The 23,076-nt window shown below is 37.9% G+C and overlaps 1 protein-coding gene across 2 annotated transcripts in view; it reads left to right on the plus strand.

The window, feature by feature from the left end:
* Positions 1-23,076, plus strand: part of mtr (5-methyltetrahydrofolate-homocysteine methyltransferase) — a 40,917-nt gene that overhangs the window by 11,595 nt on the left and 6,246 nt on the right. The window contains exons 6-28 of one of the 2 annotated variants that reach the window (XM_002933868.5): positions 521-627; positions 5,423-5,482; positions 6,627-6,721; positions 7,608-7,708; positions 8,101-8,162; positions 8,470-8,537; positions 10,032-10,111; positions 10,622-10,734; positions 11,620-11,760; positions 12,024-12,209; positions 12,527-12,706; positions 14,100-14,216; positions 14,893-15,033; positions 15,438-15,527; positions 15,760-15,912; positions 16,717-16,824; positions 18,130-18,230; positions 18,623-18,690; positions 19,491-19,611; positions 19,985-20,066; positions 20,822-20,920; positions 21,187-21,262; positions 22,600-22,755. In XM_002933868.5, coding sequence (XP_002933914.1) covers positions 521-627; positions 5,423-5,482; positions 6,627-6,721; positions 7,608-7,708; positions 8,101-8,162; positions 8,470-8,537; positions 10,032-10,111; positions 10,622-10,734; positions 11,620-11,760; positions 12,024-12,209; positions 12,527-12,706; positions 14,100-14,216; positions 14,893-15,033; positions 15,438-15,527; positions 15,760-15,912; positions 16,717-16,824; positions 18,130-18,230; positions 18,623-18,690; positions 19,491-19,611; positions 19,985-20,066; positions 20,822-20,920; positions 21,187-21,262; positions 22,600-22,755 — 2,505 coding nt within the window. Of the gene's footprint in view, positions 1-520; positions 628-2,314; positions 4,768-5,422; positions 5,483-6,626; positions 6,722-7,607; positions 7,709-8,100; positions 8,163-8,469; positions 8,538-10,031; positions 10,112-10,621; positions 10,735-11,619; positions 11,761-12,023; positions 12,210-12,526; positions 12,707-14,099; positions 14,217-14,892; positions 15,034-15,437; positions 15,528-15,759; positions 15,913-16,716; positions 16,825-18,129; positions 18,231-18,622; positions 18,691-19,490; positions 19,612-19,984; positions 20,067-20,821; positions 20,921-21,186; positions 21,263-22,599; positions 22,756-23,076 lie in introns of those variants that run through there. The other variant, XM_031901861.1, reaches the window with a different exon arrangement.

The raw sequence follows: 23,076 nt of genomic DNA on the forward strand, positions 1-23,076 counted from the left end.
TGCCTGTGGGTGCCATACCCTCCCTGCCCTATGCTACCTGTGTGTGCCATACTCTGCCTACCCTATGCTGCCTATACACAGGCAGTACATACAATGTCTCAGGTGTGAAGAGGTGAACAATGGGGGTGATTACAGCCTGAGTCTGAGGTGTGAACACTGCAGGGGTTGAACAATGCAGAGATTAAAAGGTGTGAACAACACAGGGGATTACATGTTTAAACAATACAGAGGGATTACAGCCTGAATCTGAGATGAGAACCATGCGGGGGGCCAGTTAATCTCAGTACTGATACCATTTAACCATTTAGCCATCAAAGCAGCCAGACAGGTAGGGGGTCACACAGAGGGGGGTCAAGGGCCGCATGCGGCCCGCGGGCTGCCAGTTGGACAGCACTGATCTAGTGCATACTATTTCCAGAACCATTTAAACCTTTTTTTTTTAACATTTTCGATTTTTACATCAATCTTATTACATTACTTTAACTGCCTGGTTTAGTAACCCCAAAATTGTGTCTTTCAGCTTTTGATGAGCTTGTGGATGCTTATGCAGAGCAGGCAAGGGGACTTCTGGATGGTGGTGTAGACATTTTGCTGGTAGAAACAATATTTGATACAGCCAATGCCAAGGTAAGATGCCCTGTACTGCACTTCTCTTTTATCAAGCGCAGCAGAGTTTTCCATCACACAATCAGTAGGTATGAAATGTAAACCAAAGTTCATTTTAATATTCACCATATTATAAAAGTCGGTAATAGAAAAATATTTGCAAAGCAAAAAATTATGCCTTTGTGCAAACAAATTTTCCCTTGCAGAAATGTAATAAAATATGAACTAGGAAACTATTTAGCAACCACTACAAACAATGGAAGAAAGATTGTATATATATTATAGTTTGTGTCAGTGCACAGTGTATGTTATAAAACTTCTTACTGAAAAAGTTATGTTTTCTCCAAAAGATTCCTTCAATCATGCCTTAAAAGTGCAGAATTTGCAATGCAATAATCGCCTAATGAAGAATATTACACTGCAAAATGCAAATTATACCATTTTTCCATTAGATCAATTCAATGCAAAGATAACCATCAATAATTAAAGTAGTAGTGTAAAATAAAATTCAAAATTTATTAGGACAGAACAAAAAGCAGCCTAATGCGTTTCATGCCTTATGGGGCACTTACTCATAGGCTAATGGGCACTGCCTGTTACACACTATTTAAACAGGGAGTGACCAATCAGGATAGATTATACAAGAGCCAATCAGGATAATGCATACAAAAGAAAATGGTGCAAATAAAAAATGCATGCAAGAGAGTGCTTATAGACAAATACCGTAAAAACACCACGTAAGTGGAACAATCAGGGAAATAATTGAAATACAATAAAAATCTATATGCAGAGGTATGTATACAATGCAAAAAAAAATATATACATATATACATATTGTATATATACATGTATATATAATATATACAAATAAGTCAAGGACACTTAATAATTATGGAGGAAAAACTTATAGTATCTATTACATAGACCAGCACTTATATAGGGTGCAAATCTGAATTTAAGAGAAATTAAATAGCAGATTTAGATCTTATAATGATAGGGGTAATTCAAAGAATGTATAGGTACTGAAAGAAACAGGTCACATGATATTTGCCATTGAGAACGTCTGGTATTCAAGTGTGTAGATGAAATATCCATTTAGCTTCAAGTTGCAGTAATCTGGGAATGTGATCTCCACCTCCCATACTTTTTTTTTCAGCTTGTCTATGCCTATTAACCGTAGTTGGCCCACATCACCCACATTATATGTACTGAAGTGTTAAGAAAAATTTGAATCTGGATTTTTCTTATTAATGTCGAAAATATGTTCTCTTATGTGGTTCTTCAAGGGATGGGAGGTCTGCCCTACATATTGTATATGGCAAGTTAAACATTCAAGAAGGTAAACCACATAGGTTGTGTTACAGTTTATTAAAGGTCTAATGTCATATTGTTTATGTGTAACGTGATGAAAAGGATTTTGTTTTATAAACAGTTCTAAGTATGGTAATGTTTTTTTCTAATATTCTATTAATCATATGAAATTGTGGACTATACTGTGTCACAAAATATACTGGTTGCTGGGTCTCGTAGTTATTTGAGACTGTACTACCTATGGCATCTTGGTGGTGGTCATGTGTTTTCTTACCAAATTGCTGTTTATGGTTATAAAAAGCTTTTTTTAAAAGCAACATTTATTTGTGACTCAGAGTAACCCCTGGCTTTAAATCTTTGTTTTAGGTTATGTGATTGCTTGATGAATTCCTCCTGATCTGTACATAATCGGCTTAAACACATAAATTGTCTTATGGGGACTGCTCTTATAACATGTTTGGAATGGCAGTAGTGGCCAGTAGCAGTGAGTAAAGCTTTTTATAGGCAGAGATTATATTACTATCTTTTGTGTATAAGTGCAAATCTGAAAAATTGATAGAGAGCTTACGAAAGAGATGTGTAAATTTCAATTTCACTATGTTGTTATTCACATATTGTACAAAATTATGGAAATCGTTTTGTGTGCCTTGCTAAATAATAATAAGGTCGTCTATGTAGCAACCATGGAGTGCAAGAAATTGTTTAAAGGTATTGTCCATATTATAGATGAAATGCTCCTCCCACCAGCCCATCATGAGGTTAGCATATGATGGAGCAAATTTCGCCGGTATAGTTGTTTTTAGAGAAAAAACTAATTATTGTATAAGAAATAGTTATGTCTTTTGTAAAAAATCTATAGCTTCAAGAAGAAAAGACTGTAGTTGTATGGAGTAAGCACTATAGGACATGTAGTTGGTTTTGAAAAGTTCTTTGTGGGATTACAGGGTAACTGTGAGTAAGACTCCAAGTCCGAAAGTTGGCATAAGGCCTCCTCATGATAATCTGTATAGTTCAGAACCACTACCATTCCTCCCTTGTCTGCAGCCGGAATGACAATGGACTGGTCATTTTCCAGACTTTGTAGGGCTTGTTTTTCACTGCTTGTCAAATTATTAGAATGTGTTTTTGTACATGTTTTATAATATAATGTAGTTTAGAACTTTTTCCATTTTTTTCTGGAACAGGTCCACTGCTGTACCCCTTTGATGCACTGGATAGAAGTTGGATTTGGTTTTAAACGAGTCTAATAAAAGGGGAGGAACTGATAGGCCTACTCTACCCACTTGATCATCCTGTTCCCGTAATAGTGATTCTAAGGTTTTTTAATGTACAAATGTCAGGAAATTCCATTAACTTATTGCTAATGCTTTTCTTTACTCATGCAACGTGATGCAGCCAGTGCCAGTTGTAATATACAGTGCAACTGAAAGAGTGCAATTTCAATTTGTGTTGCATCCTTGTACAGTGGGGCTTTCTCATAATTGCTAGACTTAGAGTAATGGCTTTGTGAACTTTGGCAATATGGGCAGTTAAAACATTAATTGTTAAAGCACACATGGTGCAAAGTACAACCAGCTCACACTGCCTGACTTAACACAATAGTATCTAAAGTGGCAAGGCCCAGAGCAAAAGAACATTTTATGAAACAGTGTTTCAGTGGTTATCATGTGGAACCTAAAAGACTGCTTAAGGAATATAGGTGAAAGAGCTACTCTTTGCCTCATGTAATGCAGATGGCCTGACGCACAGTCTCTCAGTGCTTACCTGCTCTCAGTCAGTGGAAATCACAACTTTTTCCTAAAAAAAAAATGGAGTGGGTGGGTTAAGGAGGGTTTTTATTTTTATATTGCCTCCTCTTCTCATTCAATCGCTGATCCCACCAGGGATCCCCCCCAGGCTGTGCTCTGCACAGGTACTGCCCAAGACCTCTTCCACTTCCCTCTTTTCCTGTGCTTACCCTCCTTCCTAGACTACTCCGTCTCTATGGACTCCCAGGCTTTTTTGGTCTTTGTCCCTGAACCCCCCTGGGCCTGCGAGCTTGCTAGCTCTATTACCTTCTTGCAGGGGCATGCCAGACTACCAGAATCTTTAGCCAAGCACCCGCTTAGCCAAGTCCACTACTATCCCAGTCCCAGACCATGTTTCAAGGACCCCATAGAGAATAGACTTAAAGGTTTCTGCAAATCCATCTTTTTTGCATTGGGTTCCGCCTTCAGACCCAGCTGAAGCGGCATGATTTAGACGGGCCTCTAAAGTCTGGGCAGGCCAACTCTGTCAAGCAGTGGTGGATGGTTCTGAACTACCTTCTGTCTTACAAATTGCAGAGCAGCTTAAAGAAGCCTCTCCGTTTCTTTATCAGGCCTCTTTTGATGCCGCAATGATTGCCAGGGCCTATGCCACCTCTATCGCAGCCAAACGGCTTGAACTGGCTTAAACACTGGTTGCCGGATTTAACCTCAAAGAAGATGCAAGTGTCCATTTCTTTCTCAGTGAAGGTTCTGTTTGGCACTGAACTAGACAAGATCATCAGCCAGGCCACCGGGGGTATGTTTCCACAAAACATACAAAAGAACCAGTCTTCCAATCAACGTTTTTCTTGCTATCATTCCTTTCGCTCCAAACAGGCAAAGCTTAAGTCCGCAAAGAAGACCCCTTCCTTTTAAGGTAAAGGGGAAAGATCTGCCTGGTCTTCTGGCAGGCAAGGTCAGAAGTCCACTACAGACAAATATGCCACCTCCTGAAGGCATCTCCTTTTGTTTTGAGAAGTGTGGTCTCACCCATTCACAGATGCATGAGAAATCCTTCTCCACAGCTACTCCATCAAGTTTCAACACCCCCCTCTCTGGAGAGGTTTGTTTCTTCGTTTTCTCAGAGCAGCCTTCTGGAAGGCCATTTCCTCCCTGCGCCAGCCAGGGGGTCATCGTCCCTGTTTCTAGTGGTGGGGAAAAACAAGGTTTTTATTCTATCCTTTTTTGCGTTCCCAAGAAGGATGGAGGCAGAAAAAAAAAAAAATAGGCAGGCCAGATGATTTTGAATGATTTTGTTAAGGATTTGGATTGTAAGCTCTACTAGGTCAGAAACAGAAACTGATGTGAATAATATACCATCTCTGCAAAGGGCTGCAGAATATGTTGGCACTATATAAATAAAGACTAAATGTGGTCATAACCCTAAGGTGACCAATATTGGGCTAATAGGAATGTTTTCCCCAATCCGGCAAAAAAATCAAACCTGGCTGATTGAGATCTGCCCAATTTTAGGCCAGACATTGGTCAGACGTGCCCATCGTCTGAAGGACCTGAATGAGCAGATGAATTCTGCCCATGTATAGCCTCCTTAATAAATAAATTTGCCAATTGGCTAATGTTATACTAGACCTGGTGCAAACTATTTTATTTGACCATCTTGTTTTTCCCTTGTGTTCTTTTCAACTTATGTTTATTGAAATGAAAAAAAAAATTAAAGATACATAGATGATATTAGTTATTCTGTATTATGTTAACAGGCAGCGCTCTTTGCTATCCAGAAACTATTTGAAGAAGACTACGAACCAAGACCTATCTTTGTGAGTAATTATGAAATGACTGCTAGAATAAACACGAAGATGGTGCTTTTGGGCTGAAAACAAAATGCTGCACAATACAGATTCCCCCAGCCACTTACCTGTTACAGTGATTGCGGCTCCTTTTGTATTTAAATGTCTGGGGGCATTTCTGTTTTGCAGAGATTTGTTTTCATTCTTAAAGTTTCAAATTATATTTGCTAGTTTACAGCCCTGAATTGCACAAGATACTGTATTTCAGTGTACTTTTAGTACATTCCAATGTCATTGGCCCACGTATCTCTGTTAAATTAAACCCTCTATAAGGGTACTGTTATCATTCTCAGACAGCTTCTGTTAAAAACTACCTGCAAGGTCCTTTTATTATGTATGAATCTCTTCAAGTATTCTCTGCATTAATGTATTCCTTCTACTAACTGGAAAAACATGCTTCTGTCCTGGTATATTTCTTACTATAAAATTACTATAAAGTTCGCAGTATCCAGGAGACAAAACTATAGTATGTTTTAAAATTTATATGAATCAATTTGCTATATTAACAAGGGATGTTCTGAATCCATATTTTTGTTATCCAAATGACTAATTCTTCCATCAGAATCCCAAAACAAATCCAACCTAGTTTGCATATTCACATTTGAGCCAAAGATTGGTTCTCTTGCTTGTTAGGTTTAGGGGTAGCTGATTGGTTTGTGCCCCTAACTGCTTTTACCCCACAGTGTCAGTCCTAATCCAGGAACCCACTTTCCACATTTTTTTTTTTTTTTAAATTCATGTTAATGCTCTCCAGCCCACAGTTGCAGTGACAACTTATGACCCCTGATCTCTTAGCTACCACTGGGGATGATTGAAAGGTGAGAACTTGACTAGGCCACAGCAGCAGGGTTCATAGATTTGGTTCCAACTTAAAAATTAAAAGATAGTGTGTCTACTTGTTCAGGTGCTAGTAATCTTTCATTTTCATAAATGGTCAGTTAAACTAGTAGACAATTCTTGGGTTATATTAGCACTGAATAGAGCAGAGCTTCTTTAAAATCACAAAAACCCTTTATATAACATTGTGTAATCCTCTGTGCATTATCCCCCCCCCAACCACTATATGTATTGTAGTGTATTTCTCATATGCAATTTCTCTCATGCATTTAAATAGATTTCTGGGACCATTGTAGATAAAAGTGGACGAACACTCTCTGGACAAACTGGCGAAGCTTTTGTTGTAAGCGTGTCCCACGCCGAGCCACTTTGGTAAGTGCATACTTTCCCGTCCTTTAATCTCATAGCTTTACCTTCCTGCACATACTGTTTTATGTTTCCAGCTAATTGAGGAGATTTTGTTAGATTTAAAGGTGTGTTAGACTGAGAAACTAGAAAACATGTAAAAGTTCAAGCAGGGGAGAAGACTTATGTAAAGTTAACAATTCCTATGGGACTGATGGTGAGAATCCTGATAGTTTTCTCTGTGCTGACTTCCTTACAAAAAAACAGCATTTCTGACATTCTGTGATTCTAGATACAAAATCTTTATAGCTGACATCTAACAAGACTCATGGCATGATTAGTGATCCCATATTTAAGAAGCTTGCTTATCTTTTGTATGGAGAGGCTCTTGATTATTTGCTCTTTATGTTGTTCATTTTGTTCTGTAACTTGTGGTACAGGTATCGGACCCCTTATCCGGAAACCCGTTATCCAGAAAGCTCCGAATTACGGAATGCCCGTCTCCCATAGACTCCATTTTAATCAAATAATTCAGAACTTTAAAACTGATTTCCTTTTTCCATGTAGAAATAAAACAGAACCTTGTAATTGATTCCAACTAAGATATAATTAATCCTTATTGGATGCAAAACAATCCTATTGGGTTTAATTAATGTTTTATTGATTTTTTAGTAGACTTAAGGTATGGAGATCCAAATTACGGAAAGACCCCTTATCCGGAATACCCTTGGTCCCGAGCATTCTGGATAATGGGTCCTATACCTGTATTTTGATTTTCATTTGTTCCATGTATTCCATATCCATGAGTTATTTTTGAGTGCTGGGTACAGCCCTTGTCTCTTATTTTTTTTATATGGCCTTTAGTCATTACTTTAGAACTGGAATGTAATACAGGTTTTGTTTTTTGTTTAAGTATTGGGTTGAACTGTGCTTTGGGTGCTATCGAAATGAGGCCTTTCATTGAAGCCATTGGGAAATGTACAACATCCTATGTCATCTGTTATCCAAATGCAGGTAAGTAGGAGAGAAACAATTGCATCAGCCTCAATGTGGCCGTTGTGGTAAAAGATCTGCTAGTTTGGTAGCCTTGGCAAACAAGTGGATCTTCATGTGTATGGCAGTCTAAACACGGCCCGCAGCAGCAAACATTCCATTCCCCACAGAGCACCTGAATTGTATGACAAGGACTAATAACACATTCCTCCCAACAAAATGTGGGGAAAAATACAGTGCCTGCTTTATGTAAAATGGCACAAAACTTACAGGGTAAAACACAGTGGCTTCCTGTGGATGGTAAAAAAAGTCCATAGGAACAGGGTAAGCAGCTACAGTAAAAACTGAGAAAACTGGCTAACTATGTATAAGCAGTTTTTTTTCCTAATAACCAACTGTCTTCTTTTCTGTAGGTCTCCCCAACACCTTTGGTGGTTATGATGAAACACCTGAAGTCACTGCTAAACATATAAAGGTATAGTACTCTTCCCACCTAATCTCTGTTTCTAATTGACTTATTTAAATGCTAATAATACTATGTGATTATTCAGTTTTTTTTTTAATATACCAGTTAATAAGAGGGATGGCCTTGAAGCACTTTCTAAAGCAATTTACACTCATGAGCAAAATGAAAGCATTCATTAAATGTAGCCATTGTTAAGTCAAAGATTCTTTTATGATAGAATTTTTATATAAGAACAAAAGCAAATTTTTCTGAAATATATTTAGACAGCATATATGTTTTGTATTAAGAAAAGTAAACTACTATACTGCTTCCCCAGGATTTTGCATTGGATGGCCTGGTGAATATTGTCGGTGGTTGCTGCGGAACTACACCAGCTCACATCAGGTAACTAAAGGATTGTACTAGCTGGCAATACAGTGAACTCACTAAGCTTCATAACCACAGAAATTTTTAATTTTGCTTTTTCTAGGTTTGGATTTTTACTTTTTAAACTGTGTACGACGCAATACAAAAAAGGACTGAAAAAAAAGCAATGAAAGAGTAGTCGTGAAGTCAATGTATTGTAGGTCATTACTACTACATTTTAAGTTTTGTAGAATTAAAGGAACAGTAACACCAAAAAATGAAAGAGCTTTAAAGTAATAAAAATATAATGCACTGTTGCCCTGCACTGGTAAAACTGGTGTGTTTGCTACAGTAACACTACTATAATTTATATAATAAGCTGCTGTGTAGCCCCGGGGGCAGCCATTCAAGCTGGAAAAAAGGAGAAAAGGCACAGGTTATATAGCAGATAACAGACAAGTTCTGTAGAATACAATAGTGTTTTATCTGTTATCTGCTATGTGCCTGTGCCTTTTCTTCTTTGAATGGCTACCTCCATGGCTACATAGCAGCTTATTTATATAAACTATAGTAGACTTTCTGAAGTAAACACACAACTTTTACCAGTGCAGGGCAGCAGCACATTATATTTTAGTTACTTTTATACACTTTCATTTTTTGGTGTTACTGTTCCTTTAACTCTGGAGTATTCTCAACATTTTTAGGGCGGCTTCTCACAAAACAAACTAGTGTTTGGCTAGGTAGTGCAGCATTGATTAATCTCCTTAATATGCTTGAAGATGATGGTACTCTACATTTCCGGTAATAATACAGGAGTTGGAGTTTAGTCCTAGGTTATCAGCAATGCCTAAATGTCCCTATACACGGGCCGATCCGCTCGGGGATTTTGGGAGAATCCAGGATAATTCGATCGTTTCGATTGTATAACGGCGGGTATAGGAAAAGTCGGTCCGGGGACCGCATCAACAAGCCGGCGCGGTCCCCGATCTGACTAGATTTTTTAACCTGCCCCATCGAAATCTGGTATTGCCCATACATGGGCCGATTAGCTGCTGAATCAGTCTAAGGGGCTGATATCGGCAGCTAGATTCGGCCTGTGTATGGGGACCTTAACAAGCAGATATTTTGGGAATGGATATTTGGGAAGGCTTATGTGGCCTTTTAATGCAATGACTGATTGATTAAACAAATAAGTAAATATACATTTTTATGTTAATCATGCCTATGCTACTGGACTACTCTGGGTTTTGTACTTCAACTTCCAAACCTCTTTATTAGAGCTTGCAGCTAAACAGTTAAAAATGCTGTGCCTGCCAGGGTGCAGTTTGGCCGTTTTTTGCTGGTGTTTCAACACCAGCGGGCAAAATGCTATGTGCGCCATTGCCCTAAGGACATGCTCTACACTACATAATAATGAGCTTTATATGCATTTTGTAAGCTCACTTAAAGAGACAGCGCTTTGTGGCTGTAGTGCTTCCTCTGTTGTACTGCCCAATAATGACAGTGTTTCATTAATTTTATTTTATTTGCTAGAGAGATCGCAGAGGCCGTCAAGAACTGTAAACCACGAATTCCCCCTACATCAGTATTTGATGGTTATATGCTGCTCTCAGGTAAGAAAATGCTTCGATTTCATATTAAGACTTTTTTAGCTCTTTTTCAATACAGAGTTGGGGGCTGATTTAATAAAAGAAATTATGGAAAAAATATTCAAAAAATATTCTGTTCGTGCCTCTTGAAGCTTGTCTTTACAACTGACAATAGGTAGTTAAAATTTGCTGTGTAGTTGTTGTTTAATGAGCAATAATGCATCAGCAATAATGAGTTTATATAGTAAATCTCACATCGGTCATATTTTCCATTAGTCTTTTTTTTAGCAGTTTACAGTGGTTAAAAAGGTGAAATGCTAATCCCATTTGACAGATATGGGGGGGGGGTTTAATAAACAATGCTTTATTCTTTTAAATAATAGATGACTAGGCTATCTCCATTTAATGATAAGCTTCTTTATAATGTTTCCTTGGTTGTTGTGAAGATGTGCCCTAAGGAAAGCTGGCCTCTTTATTACATAAAAATGTATGCTGTTTGATTTGTTTATTTTTTGTTTTGTTTTTTTCCTACAGGTTTAGAGCCCTTTAGGATTGGACCGTATACTAATTTTGTGAATATTGGAGAGCGCTGTAATGTAGCCGGGTCAAGACGATTCGCCAAGCTAATCATGTCAGACAATTATGAGGTGATGCATTACAAGCATAGTGCAGAGATTTCCTGAATAGCCATTTGTGTTTTGTGCTCTGTGTTCAGTGTGTGTATGTATATCCAAAATAATCTGTTGATTTAGAATAGCTGTTGTCTATAACAGCTGTCATAGGAACATTGCTATAGTTAATGACTCCTGTTTACCCTGGTTAACATTTGAAAAGGGTATATTTACCTCCAAAATCCTGTAGCACCTGCTATAGAGCTGCATTTGTAAGGCAGAAAAAATGTAATCTAAAGTAAGCCTGCATTCACTGGTTTGTATCGGGATTAGTGATGAGCAAATCTGTTGTGTTTCGCCATAAAATTTAAGAAACGGCATAAAATTTGTTGCGCATCTTTTTTGTTGCCCGCATCTTTTTTGGTCGCCAGTGTCTTTTTTTTTTTTTCACCTGCACTGTTTTTGACCCGTCCGCACCCTTTTTTGACGTGACCACTCCCTATTTCACGAGACCACGCCCAATTTGACGTACGATTAAATTTTTTTCCGTGTGGCAAATTTTTTCATAGCAAATTTTCATGGAAGTTTTGCGACTAATCGGAATGTCTTATAACAAACTAAAATGATGACTGTAGGATTTGGTTTTACTTTTAGGATGTTGTTGTTACCACTCTACAATTAATGCAGTATAATGAAAGAAGTAATGAGTAACCATTATCAGGCCTGGACTGGGATTCATAATAGGCCCTGGCATTTCAAGAAAACAGAGGCCCTAACATCACCCACCAGCCCAATAAATGGTGACTGTCTGTGGCATCTTACAGCAGCCCCTCTGGCATTTGGCAGGACCCACAGACTGCCAGTCTGGGTCTGAACATCACTGTGTATTAGATATCTGAGTCTTACATTCATCTTGTACAGGAGGCTCTGAGTGTTGCCAAGGCTCAAGTGGAAATGGGAGCTCAGATTCTGGATATCAATGTGGATGATGGAATGCTGGATGGCCCAACTGCCATGGCCAGATTTTGTAATTATATAGCGTCAGAGCCAGACATTGCCAAGGTGGGTTTCTTATTCTTTTTCTTTCTAAGTCGTATAGGACCTGTACATGTGGAGACTCTGCAGATAAGTGAGCTACATAGATCCACTATAGGATCAGTTAGAATTAGGGAAATACTTTAGTAGCCATGCTCTAAAAGGTATCGGCTAGTTTAGGAAATGAAAACGACATCACAAGTAAATATAAATTAACCCTTTACTTCTGTGCAATAGTAAATCATGCAGATTGCTGGGACATTGTAATTGTACACATTATTTCACTTCAGGTACCCTTGTGTATCGACTCTTCTAATTTTAATGTCATAGAGGCTGGGCTGAAATGCTGTCAGGGGAAATGTATTGTGAACAGCATCAGTCTGAAAGAAGGGGAGGAAGACTTCCTTGCAAAGGCCAAAAAAATCAAGCAGTTTGGTGCTGCTGTGGTGATCATGGCTTTTGATGAAGTGGGGCAGGTGAGTTTAAACATTTCCTGGGTTATTCTGTCCATGTTGATTTGTCAGAGAGAGTAGAAAGTCTGTAAGGCACTAATGGTAAACTGATTTAATGTCTTAAAGTGATATTCTGTTTTTTACACCATATTTGAAGGGGTTGTTTGTCTTCTTTTTTTCTTTTAGTGTGATTTAGAGAACTTCTCTGAGCATAACTTTTTGCTGTAATGTTATCTATATGTCTTGTCTTCTAAACATGATTTGTATGTTATCTGTTAGGTTAAAGGTTTTGTTTGTGGATACTCTCTAATTCTGCTATGCTATTTACAAAACTAATCCAGGCCACAGACACGGAAACTAAAGTCAGTGTGTGCACAAGAGCTTATAATCTTCTGGTTGAGAAGTTGAATTTCAACCCCAATGACATAATCTTTGACCCAAACATCCTAACAATTGGCACTGGCATGGAAGAACATGATAAATATGCTATTAATTTTATTGAAGCCACCAAAAGTATTAAGGTAAGTGAAACAGAGGGCACTTAAGACATAATAAGGGTTGTTTTAAAGATATGTATTTTGCCAGATAGAATGAACATATCATATTCATCCAAAGTATCATAGGTAAAATGAATATTTTATAGTGATAATATAGAGCAGCTGTAATGTCTGTGTTAGTGTATAATTTTTCTGCCATGGAAAGTTATTAATCACAGCCCATCGTTTCCTAATGCTGTGTGCTTGCTTTAGGTCATCATAACCCCACCTTCACTTGACTGGGTACTGACTGAGTAATATTCCCATTTACAGATAGGGTTCTTATGAAAATCAAGAGTCCAGAATATTTAAAATAGTTGTTCAGTGCATAGGTTTCATTTAATAGATGTATTTTATTCATTGTGCTAAAGGTGAAAAGTTTTATAGGTCTAGTCACCTATGGCAACTATTCAGTTGGTATAATTTACTAGTCATCTGTTTAAAAACAAACAGCCAATTGGCTGCTGTGAGTTGCTTAACCTGCATGAACATTGTACCTTTAATTTCATTGTCATATATTTAAATATTTTCTCTGCCATCTCTGTGGGACACAGGAGACATCTGGGGTAAAGCTCCACCCTCCAGAAGGCAGAACACTTGAGGAAAGTAAAGTGATGGGCCAGGACTGGTACTGCTTTACCCCCTAGCACCGTCCTATGTTCTTCAGGATCCAGGAGACTAGATTCATGGTCTCCAGCTCAAGGACTACCTTGGTCTGCAATTAGCGCAGACACCTTGGGCGAGACATGGGACAGGGAACTCCTGCACCTTTCCAGTTAACCCACACCACGGGAGTACACACTAGGGTTACACACAGCCCTCCCCAGAACATAAATCACCCAAAGGGATGTCTGGGCAGTATAGAAGCTCTGTTGAATCTATTTCTCTGCCGTCAACTGGGGGACACAGGACTTCCCTCCTTGATGCCTTACTTGACGTCTTCTGGATGGAAACGTTTCCTTGTTCTACCCTTTACATTGCTTACCTGGGGGCATTTGGTCTTGGGTACAAACTGAAGAGCAAAGGACAGTGCTATGGGGTACCGGTTGTGGCACAGCCACTTTGATTTCCTTAAGTGTCCCGCCTCCTGGAGGTGGAGCTTTACCCCAGATGTCTCCTGTGTCTCCCTGCATGGCCAGAGAAATAGATTTAACAGTGAGTATAATAAATGTCCTTCTCTCAATAGTATTTCACCTTTCATTGTACTCAATGCTTCCCCTTTTGTACTATCATAGGCCATAGGGTTCTATTGATGTTTTATGGGTGATTTTTATACAAATGAAGCTTTTCTCTTGAACAGCAGTTTAATATGTACATCAATTCATCAACTATCAGTTGTACTTTATATGTGCTCTTATGCCAATGACAACTTTTCTAGGAATCTTTGAAAGGAGCAAGAGTAAGTGGGGGTCTCTCCAATCTTTCTTTTTCATTTCGCGGAATGGAAGCTATCAGAGAAGCCATGCACGGAGTCTTCCTCTACCATGCCATAAAGGTGTGTAATGCTAATGATACCCTTTACTTGGTATGAATCTGTAACATGGGCAGCATGATGGCCATCTGCTCACTTAAAGACAGACAAGTTTGCCCTTAGTTAACAATAAAGTTCTATTTTAATCTATTATTACCAAAGTATTTTGCATAAGAAAAGCTGTCAGTGTTTGGAAGTGAAACTACTTTTAGTATGTCATGGAAAGTCCAGTTCTTAGCAACATTCCAGTTGGTCTTCATATTTTATTTATTGTAGTTTTTGAATGATTTTCTCTAACTCTTTCCAGCTTTCAAGTGGGCTACAATTTTATTGCTATAATTACTGACATTCTATTCAGGCCCACTCCTCTTCATTTTTCAGTCTCTCATTCACATCACTGCCTGGTTGCTAGGGTAGTTTGGACCCTGGGAACCAGATAGCTACTGAGATCCTAAACTAGCAAGCTTCTAAAAATATATAATTAATTCAGTTACCACAATTTATAAAAAAAAAAAAAAAAAAATAGACCAACTGCAAATTGTCTCAGATTATCTCTCTACATAATGTTTAAAGGTTATTTTAACTTTTGAGTAAATAAATATTGTAAGAAATAATGCTGACAGGCTTAGTTAGGAGAGTGATATAGTTTCTTAATAAACAATTATCTTGCCCCTTTTGGGCCTTATTTTATGTTCTTTAGGCTGGCATGGATATGGGCATAGTGAACGCTGGGAACCTACCAGTTTATGATGATATTGACAAAGAGCTCCTTACTCTTTGTGAAGATCTAATCTGGAACAGAGATCCTGATGGAACAGAGAAGCTCTTAAAATATGCACAGGTAATACTAAGAAAATATGTTTTCTGAAACTAGCTTGATCCTTTTAAAATTGCTGAATGTAGTTCTAAGCACTTAAGTGCACAAAACATTTGTTTTTATTTTATTATTGTATTTTAACTCAAGGCTGGAAGTAGGGAAAGGCAGAAGAGGCATGTTTCTAGGCCGCAGTGTTGGGGGATGGGGGGCACTAGGCACATACCTCTTCTGCACCCCTAGTCCGGTTCCTTGTCCTCCTACTGCTGGCTCCTCAATTCACCCCAGCTGTCAGTGCACGTGGCTGGCCAGCTTGGCCTGTTGCTATTTTGTTTACTTTTTATCCATTTAGTGAAAAATATTTTACTGTTATATATTATTTGTATTTAATTTGCTGTTTTATAACCCTGTATCACTCACTTTTTGTCTAGACAAAGGCTAAAGGTGGGAAGAAGGTGATCCAGACTGATGAGTGGAGGAACGGCTCTGTAGAGGAAAGGTTGGAATATGCACTTATCAAGGTAAATGTTGCACCTACTTTGGCCTCAGCAAAGACTTTTCTACTACAGCATTATTTTATAGTCATAGTGGCTATGTTGACTTCTAAATATTATTGCTGCTGGCAAATCCTATTCAAGATATAGCTTGATATGCTGCATAAGTAAATAAAAATCTCATTTAAAATATCTTTTCTGTAAATCTGCATATATTGAAGAGCAGTTCAGTTAAATAGAATTTTTTTTTTTCAAATAGGGCATTGAAAAATTTGTTATTGAAGATACAGAAGAAGCAAGAGCAAACAAGGAAAAATACTCAAGACCTCTGCACATCATTGAAGGGCCTCTTATGAATGGCATGAAAGTAGTTGGAGAGCTGTTTGGTGCAGGGAAGATGTTTTTGCCTCAGGTAACTAAACCCTGTAGCTGAATTCACAAGAGTTGGATTTCATAGTGCAGCAGTTTCAGACATTTGAATTAAACTGGGATGTGGCAAGAGTTGATTTGAGGGGGCTTTGGACGAGCACTCGAAAAAGCAAAGTTCTTACATTGATCATATCTGGACATAGATGCACTGTAAGAACTTTGCATGGGCTTGGTGGATTTTTTTTGTGAAGGGAACAAATGGTGTGCTGTGCAAGTGGAATGTGAAGACCATTGGCTAGCAGTCTGTGAAGACGTGGAACCATTCTTTGCAACTACTTTTTTGGGCAAAGTTTCTCTTACGTTCTGCACAAAAAGATGTTTCTGCTTGTTTGATTTGTGGTGAATTTCATGAATTCTACCTGACAGCAATGTGGATCTTTGTTTCATTCTGCCTTGTGAGTCTGTACCCACTGACCAGCCAATCATGTAAAAAGTAAACCCAAAGATGAGTTCCAGATGCACAGAAACCACGATAACCAGACTGCTTAGAACCACCTGAAGCAGAGGTGGTATCAGCCCACTCCTATGGCTACAATCCCACACAGAAGAATTAAATGAACTGACAGCTGTAAAATTACGGGGTGAAAGACATTAAAATGCATCTCATAGCAATGCAAAATACCCATGGATATAGAGCTTAAGAGCATTTTCACAGATTTTCAACCACATGCAACTCTTCTGCCTTAATAATCCTTTTTTTTTTTTTTTAAGGCCATTTGCTCATTTTAACTGCCGTTGTTAAGCATTAATATACTTAGATATAAAATGTGCTACAAATCGTTTGCAGGTGATTAAGTCTGCTCGTGTGATGAAGAAGTCTGTGGGACATCTGATTCCTTTCATGGAGAAAGAAAGAGAGGCGATGAGAGCCATATCGGGCACTCTGGAAGAAGATGTAAGTCCTGATTTCTGTATAATTTCTGCATTGCAAATGTATCTGTTAACGTGCATATTTTAAAGCTGCACCAATATTTTTTTTGGATGCTTGCATATGTGTGCTGTGGATGCAAAGCTGTGTATAGGCAATGTCATCAACTCTTAATGGACAAACAAGATATATTTGTATGGTGAATGGGGTGGGTCAAGGGGGGCTGCTTCGCTAGTGTAGAGAGCACATCAGCACTATCTGCACTAGAAGAGCCAAAATTTTGGTTTATTTATAAAAATAAAATGCAGCCTTCTGTATATATTGTTGTCCTAGGCTGTAAAACAGGTATTGCTTCTCCAGTGACTTGTTATTGGTCCTTGTGGGGAAGACTCCATACAAAACTCACTTATGTCATGTACAGGCCCTTTTTACCGAGAGGACCCATTCCGTTCCAATTCTCCACATTCCTATTACAAGCTAACATATCTGAAAAGGGACAGCTTAAAAATTATGAAAATCTTATAACTGTGTCTTTATATCCCATAAAGAAGTAGTATAATGTGATATTCTAGGTCAATTTGCAATTGGTCTTAATTTTTTTTTAAGCTTTTTTGTTTAGCAGCTATACAGTTTGCAATTTCAGCAGGTATCTGGCTACTAGGGTCCAGTTTGCTGTAGGAGAGGCCTATATAGAAAGACACATTTTTAAGAGTACAAATAACAATAAAATTAAAGACCAAAGGATCAATCATTTTTCTGTCTGCTGGGGTCAGGGACCCTCATTTTAAAGCTGGAAAAAGGAAGATGATGATAATTGAGACTGATATAGCACAATAAACATTGATTTAAGGGTGATCTACCGCTTTAATAGTATTCTGTTCTGTATCTTCTTGCACCTCAGGAGATACTTAACTCGGAACGCTGTACACCTCCACATAAGATTTTGCTTGACAACGCACATCACAACACTGAAACTGTACATTGCAACTACACAATTTGCACTTTGCCTTTTCACTCCCTTCCCTGTAGGGCATATCATTTATTGTTTGTTCCTCAAGTAGAGCAACATTATTACTTGTCTGCCACCATAATCTATTAATTACTGCTCCGTGACGAGTTGCCTGCAGCCAAAGGCAGCACATTTATTTAATCAGCTGTAGGCCGTTATGTTCGCTGACAAACTGAAACTGCCTGCAGCCTTTGCGCTTGTCATATATCTGTGCGTACAGATAAAATAAAATATAAAAAACTTTTAGAATTAATACATCTTAACATTTATGGAAACTGTCTGTTTTTATCTCTTTTACATGTTGTGTCATCCTGTCTCTGCAGAACCCCTATCAAGGCACAATTGTACTGGCGACTGTTAAAGGGGATGTGCATGACATCGGCAAGAATATTGTAGGAGTAGTGCTGGGGTGCAATAACTTCAGGTTGGTATTTAGTGAGATAATGTACTAGGAATATCTGGGTTTTTCTATTTGTACCTGGGGTGTGTTAAGGACTGTGAATATACATTTGGGTACCACTGGCACTAGAGTTATAAATATAGTATTATGTTGTTACCATTTTAGAGAGTGCATACAATGAATAAGACACTGCACATCTCAGTAAAGTAATTATGGGGAAACACATATTTTTCAAAACTGGTTTTTATATTTAGTAATTTACAAAGGAGATTCCTTATTTTGTACTCTTCTGTGGTGGTGAACCCACGGTCTTTTAGGACCAAATTATGATGCATACTGGTGAATGCTGGGTTTACCAATAACATTTAAAATAAGGACATGTTTAAATAAAAAAAAATGTATTTATTGCATTGCAGGGTGATTGATTTAGGTGTCATGACACCATGCGATAAGATACTACGAGCTGCCATAGAAAACAAAGCTGGTAAGTGGTACATTCTATTGGAATGCCATTTGTTTGACATGGTATGTAACTGTCAGGTGATGTTGCCAATAGTAACCAATCAGCAATTTAATTTGAACGGTCATCTACAATCTAAGGTGGCCATACACGGGCAGATTTCCTTCAGACCAATTCGGCAGGGTATCTGCCTGTACATGGACACCTCCGACAGGCCTACTCAACTGATATCTGGCCTAAAATTGGCCAAATCTCCATTGGACAGATTTGATTTTCATTAGAATCTGGGACTGCATCGGCTTGTTGATATGGTCCTTGGTCCAATGGTGCTTATGTCCAAAATTGAAATTCGATCGTTTGGCCCTAGGTGGGCATATCAGGAGAAGATCCACTCGTTTGGCAACCTCAATAAAACAAAAGCAAAGATCTGATTGGTTGCTCTGGGCTTCATCACTGGTTATGTTGGCTTACACACTATAACAAATATGCCTCTTTCTAAACTCTGTTTACATGCATCCTGAGGATGCATACCATGTACAAGCCATAAGTAGTTTGTCTGCTTCTACAGCCTTGATGAGTTTGGATTTGGCATTAACTGAATTCCCATCTCTGTTTGTCTTCATTGAGGGAGTAAGTAGGCAATAATTCTTGCTTGGTAAGATAGAAGGTGCAAGAAAAAGATTATACCTTAAATAAATGTTATATAGCCTTATAAAAGAGAACATTTTCATATTATCAAGAATTTGTATTTTTGTGTTCTCTTTACTTGTGCAATATGTAATTTATAGCTTTTGATACAACATGTCAGTCTCTGTCTTCTGCAGATATAATTGGTCTGTCTGGTCTCATCACTCCATCTCTGGATGAAATGATTTTTGTTGCCAAGGAGATGGAAAGACTTGGTATAAGAACCCCTCTACTAATTGGTGGAGCAACAACATCTCGGTGTGTCTCGGTGCTATTACTTTCAGTATTCTAGGTATTAATAAAAACAAGTAGCAGTATTGTGGCTTGAGGCCTCTTTTAAATTAGTCCAGCAGCAGGCCTGGACTGGCAATCTTTAGATTCTGGCAAATGCCAAAGGTACTGCTATAAGATGCCATAGAGTTAGACAGTGACTATTTATTGGGCCTGTGTGGGGCTGTTAAGGCCTCTCTTTACTGAAATGCCAGGGCGTGTTTTTAATCTCAGTCCAGTTTAGGCCCTTCCTGCATTTAGTTTACTTTAATTTTGTCTAGATCCCCACCTTTGTAAAATGATACTTTTTTGTAACAGTTTTCGAACAACTGTAGCAATGGGAGTTTTGTTTCTTTTATAGGACGCACACTGCTGTGAAAATAGCACCTCGATACAACGCCCCAGTTATCCACTGTTTGGATGCTTCTAAGAGTGTGGTGGTTGTAAGTCTTTAGTCCGTTTTATAGCAAATATTTAGACCTTTTAAAATTATACTATTTTACAGAGGGTAATTAAACATGAAAATAAGCATGGCTTATTTTGATTAAACTTGTAGCAACTTAAGATAGGAATAGGGTGCGGCAGCTCTGGGTTATACGCCTAATGTCTATTATATTTTATTATAATATTATAAAAAAATATAATATTATAATAAAATATAATTATATAATTTTAATAATTGTCCTCATACTTAGCTACTGCCTAACTCTTGTCTCGCTTGCCCTGGCCTTACATTCTTTCCTGTAGACTTAGAAATTTAGTCTTTTTTTACATATAGTGTCCTTAAAAATAGATTTAGTGATACTGACACCCACCTTTAAAAATTATATATGTTGCAGAAGTGCCAACCCCAAGACATTGTGGGCACTTGTTTTCACATAAATCACTGCATAACAGCCACTAACAGCGCAGCAAGTCTTCACTGAGCAATGAGATTCAGGTTGCTACTTAGAGAGCAATGACTTCCGGTGCTGGGTGAAGTCTCAGGCTGTCAGGATCTCAGATCCTAGCCTAGCACTAATACATTAGTTAAAAATGTTAAAGCTGGGTGTCAGTATCAGTATTATGTTTTAAAATATTACCTTTCTTTTTGCACCAATAATAGCCACATAGCACTAAAACAAAATTCTATTTCTGTATCCTCATATATGTACTTGAAAATAGTTAAAAATAAATTTTTATTTCCCCATTATTTCAGTGCTCTCAGCTTTTAGACGAAAATGTCAGAGATGACTTCTTGGAAGAAATAACAGAAGAATATGAAGATATTCGCCAAGATCACTATGAGTCCCTCAGAGTAAGCCTTTTACATATTGTGTAATGTGGAAATTGGATAAAAAGCTGTCGCAAATTAAGCATAGGTTACAAAAATAGAATGTTTTAACCCACTCCCTCAAATCACCTTAATCTGCCCACCCCACAGTTTTGGTACCTAACTTGCAAGTTTCACACTAGTGTAATTGTTGACGTCATAGCAAGATGTAAACTTTTAAGGGACTTTTGCTTTTCTACAGAAATAACCCCGCATGAGAAGAGTTTTTCTGTATTACTGTTTTCTTACAGGAAAGAAGATATCTGACTTTAGAACAAGCCAGAAATAAAGGACTGCACATTGATTGGCTTTCTCACCCGAAGCCAGGTAAATAAATAAGCTTATCTTATGTTTAATATATTATTGTAAAGATAATGAAACACAGGGCTGTTTTGAGTGATTCTTAGAGTTGTATTTTGAAGCAGCCCAAAAATGTGCCACTAAAAACTGTACCCCCAAAAGCTGGCCATACATGTTCAGATTTTGGTTGTCTTCCGACTAAAGTTCAGATATCGAATTATAGGTTTAATGCAATGATCTAAAACTAATTTAGACAGAAATTGTAGGATAAAGCCGGAGGATGTTCTGAACATGAAAAAGTTGGCAGACCCGAGTTGTACAAGAGTGACTTCCATTGTAGGTCCTCCAAGGATATCATCATATACATGCACAGATTTTATTGTTACCTGACTGAAATTTTCTAACCTGTCCAGTTGACTAAATAACTGCTCTTCATGGTATGAAAATTATCAGGACCATAGTTTGGAGCCCACATGTGGTCTGAAAATCGCACAAAACTATGTTTTGTATGATTATATCGGTGCATGTATAGCCAGCTATAGACTTACATTGAAATTACCTGCCAAGCACCTCACACATTTCCAGGTAATTACTGCCTGACAAGTGCTGGCACAAGTAATTGTGTAGGGGGGGTGAGGCATTAGGGCACTTTGGAATTCCAAAACAGCACCATGTGCCAATTTTTCATCAAAACTATTGACCCTAGAACTTGAAATATCAAACTCATGGCATGACTCCAGATTTAGAACAAAATTAAAAATCTTGTTGAACTTTGATCCTTGTTGGCATGTGTATGGGTTGCCTGGCCAAGCTGGTGTTAGGATGGAGCTGCTCTTCTCTTGTGATGCCATCTTTTCCATTCATATATGACATATGTATGTTGCCATTGTGCACAATATGCACTTCAAAATGAGTTGCTTGAAATTTAGAAGACAGAACCTGTGAGAGAGGGGCTGCTACGCGCATGGGAACAATTTTAACAGCTGTGCTGATTTTTTTTAAAGGAGAAATGCGTCTTCTATATAATATCAGTCTATTCATTCATCATATTTGTCACAACAGTTGCTTTGGTTTAAATGGGCACTTTGGAGATATTTTTAAAATAATTGTTTGCTTTAATAACACTTTTACTTTCTGACTCAATGCTTGAGTGCACAGGCAGCGTAGATGGCAGTAAAGGAGTTCTACATTTTAGGGTGGGTTTGACTAAAAGTTTTCCTAGAGTCCGTTGGGAAGCATTTAGTGTAAAATAGTTCCAAAGGTTTTTTGTAATTTTCATCTATTCGGACCCTGTAAGCATACACTGATGATGATTTTATTTGCAAGCAAATAAGATTTTTATTGTGTGTGTGTTGCTCCTCTAGTGCGGCCAAAGTTGATTGGAACAGAGGTGTACAGCAACTATGATCTTGAGAAACTACGTCACTATATTGACTGGAAACCTTTCTTTGATGTGTGGCAGCTTAGGGGCAAATACCCAAACAGAGCATTTCCCAAAATATTTAACGATAAGACAGTAGGTAAGAAATCTTTTTTTTTTTTTTTTTCCTATTTTTCTTCCATAATAAAAACTTGTAATAACTTTTATAGTCTTGCTTTTATAGTCTTGCTTTCAGTCTCTTTAGAGTACAGTAAAATCATGTTCGTTTCCATTCTAATTTTATATTTTCACATATAATATAAATGTATGTTAATATTTAATAGGCTTATGTATTTGTGTATCTTTATACTGTTACTTTTATAGGCAAATCTCTACATTTATGTAATATGTTACACTAGTACACAAGGAGGGAAAAAAACAGAGTTGAAGTGCCTCTGTTATGATGGGACGTTCTTAGCAA

This window comes from Xenopus tropicalis, chromosome 5 (assembly GCF_000004195.4).
Source record: "Xenopus tropicalis strain Nigerian chromosome 5, UCB_Xtro_10.0, whole genome shotgun sequence".
NCBI classification, from domain to species: Eukaryota; Metazoa; Chordata; class Amphibia; order Anura; family Pipidae; genus Xenopus; species Xenopus tropicalis.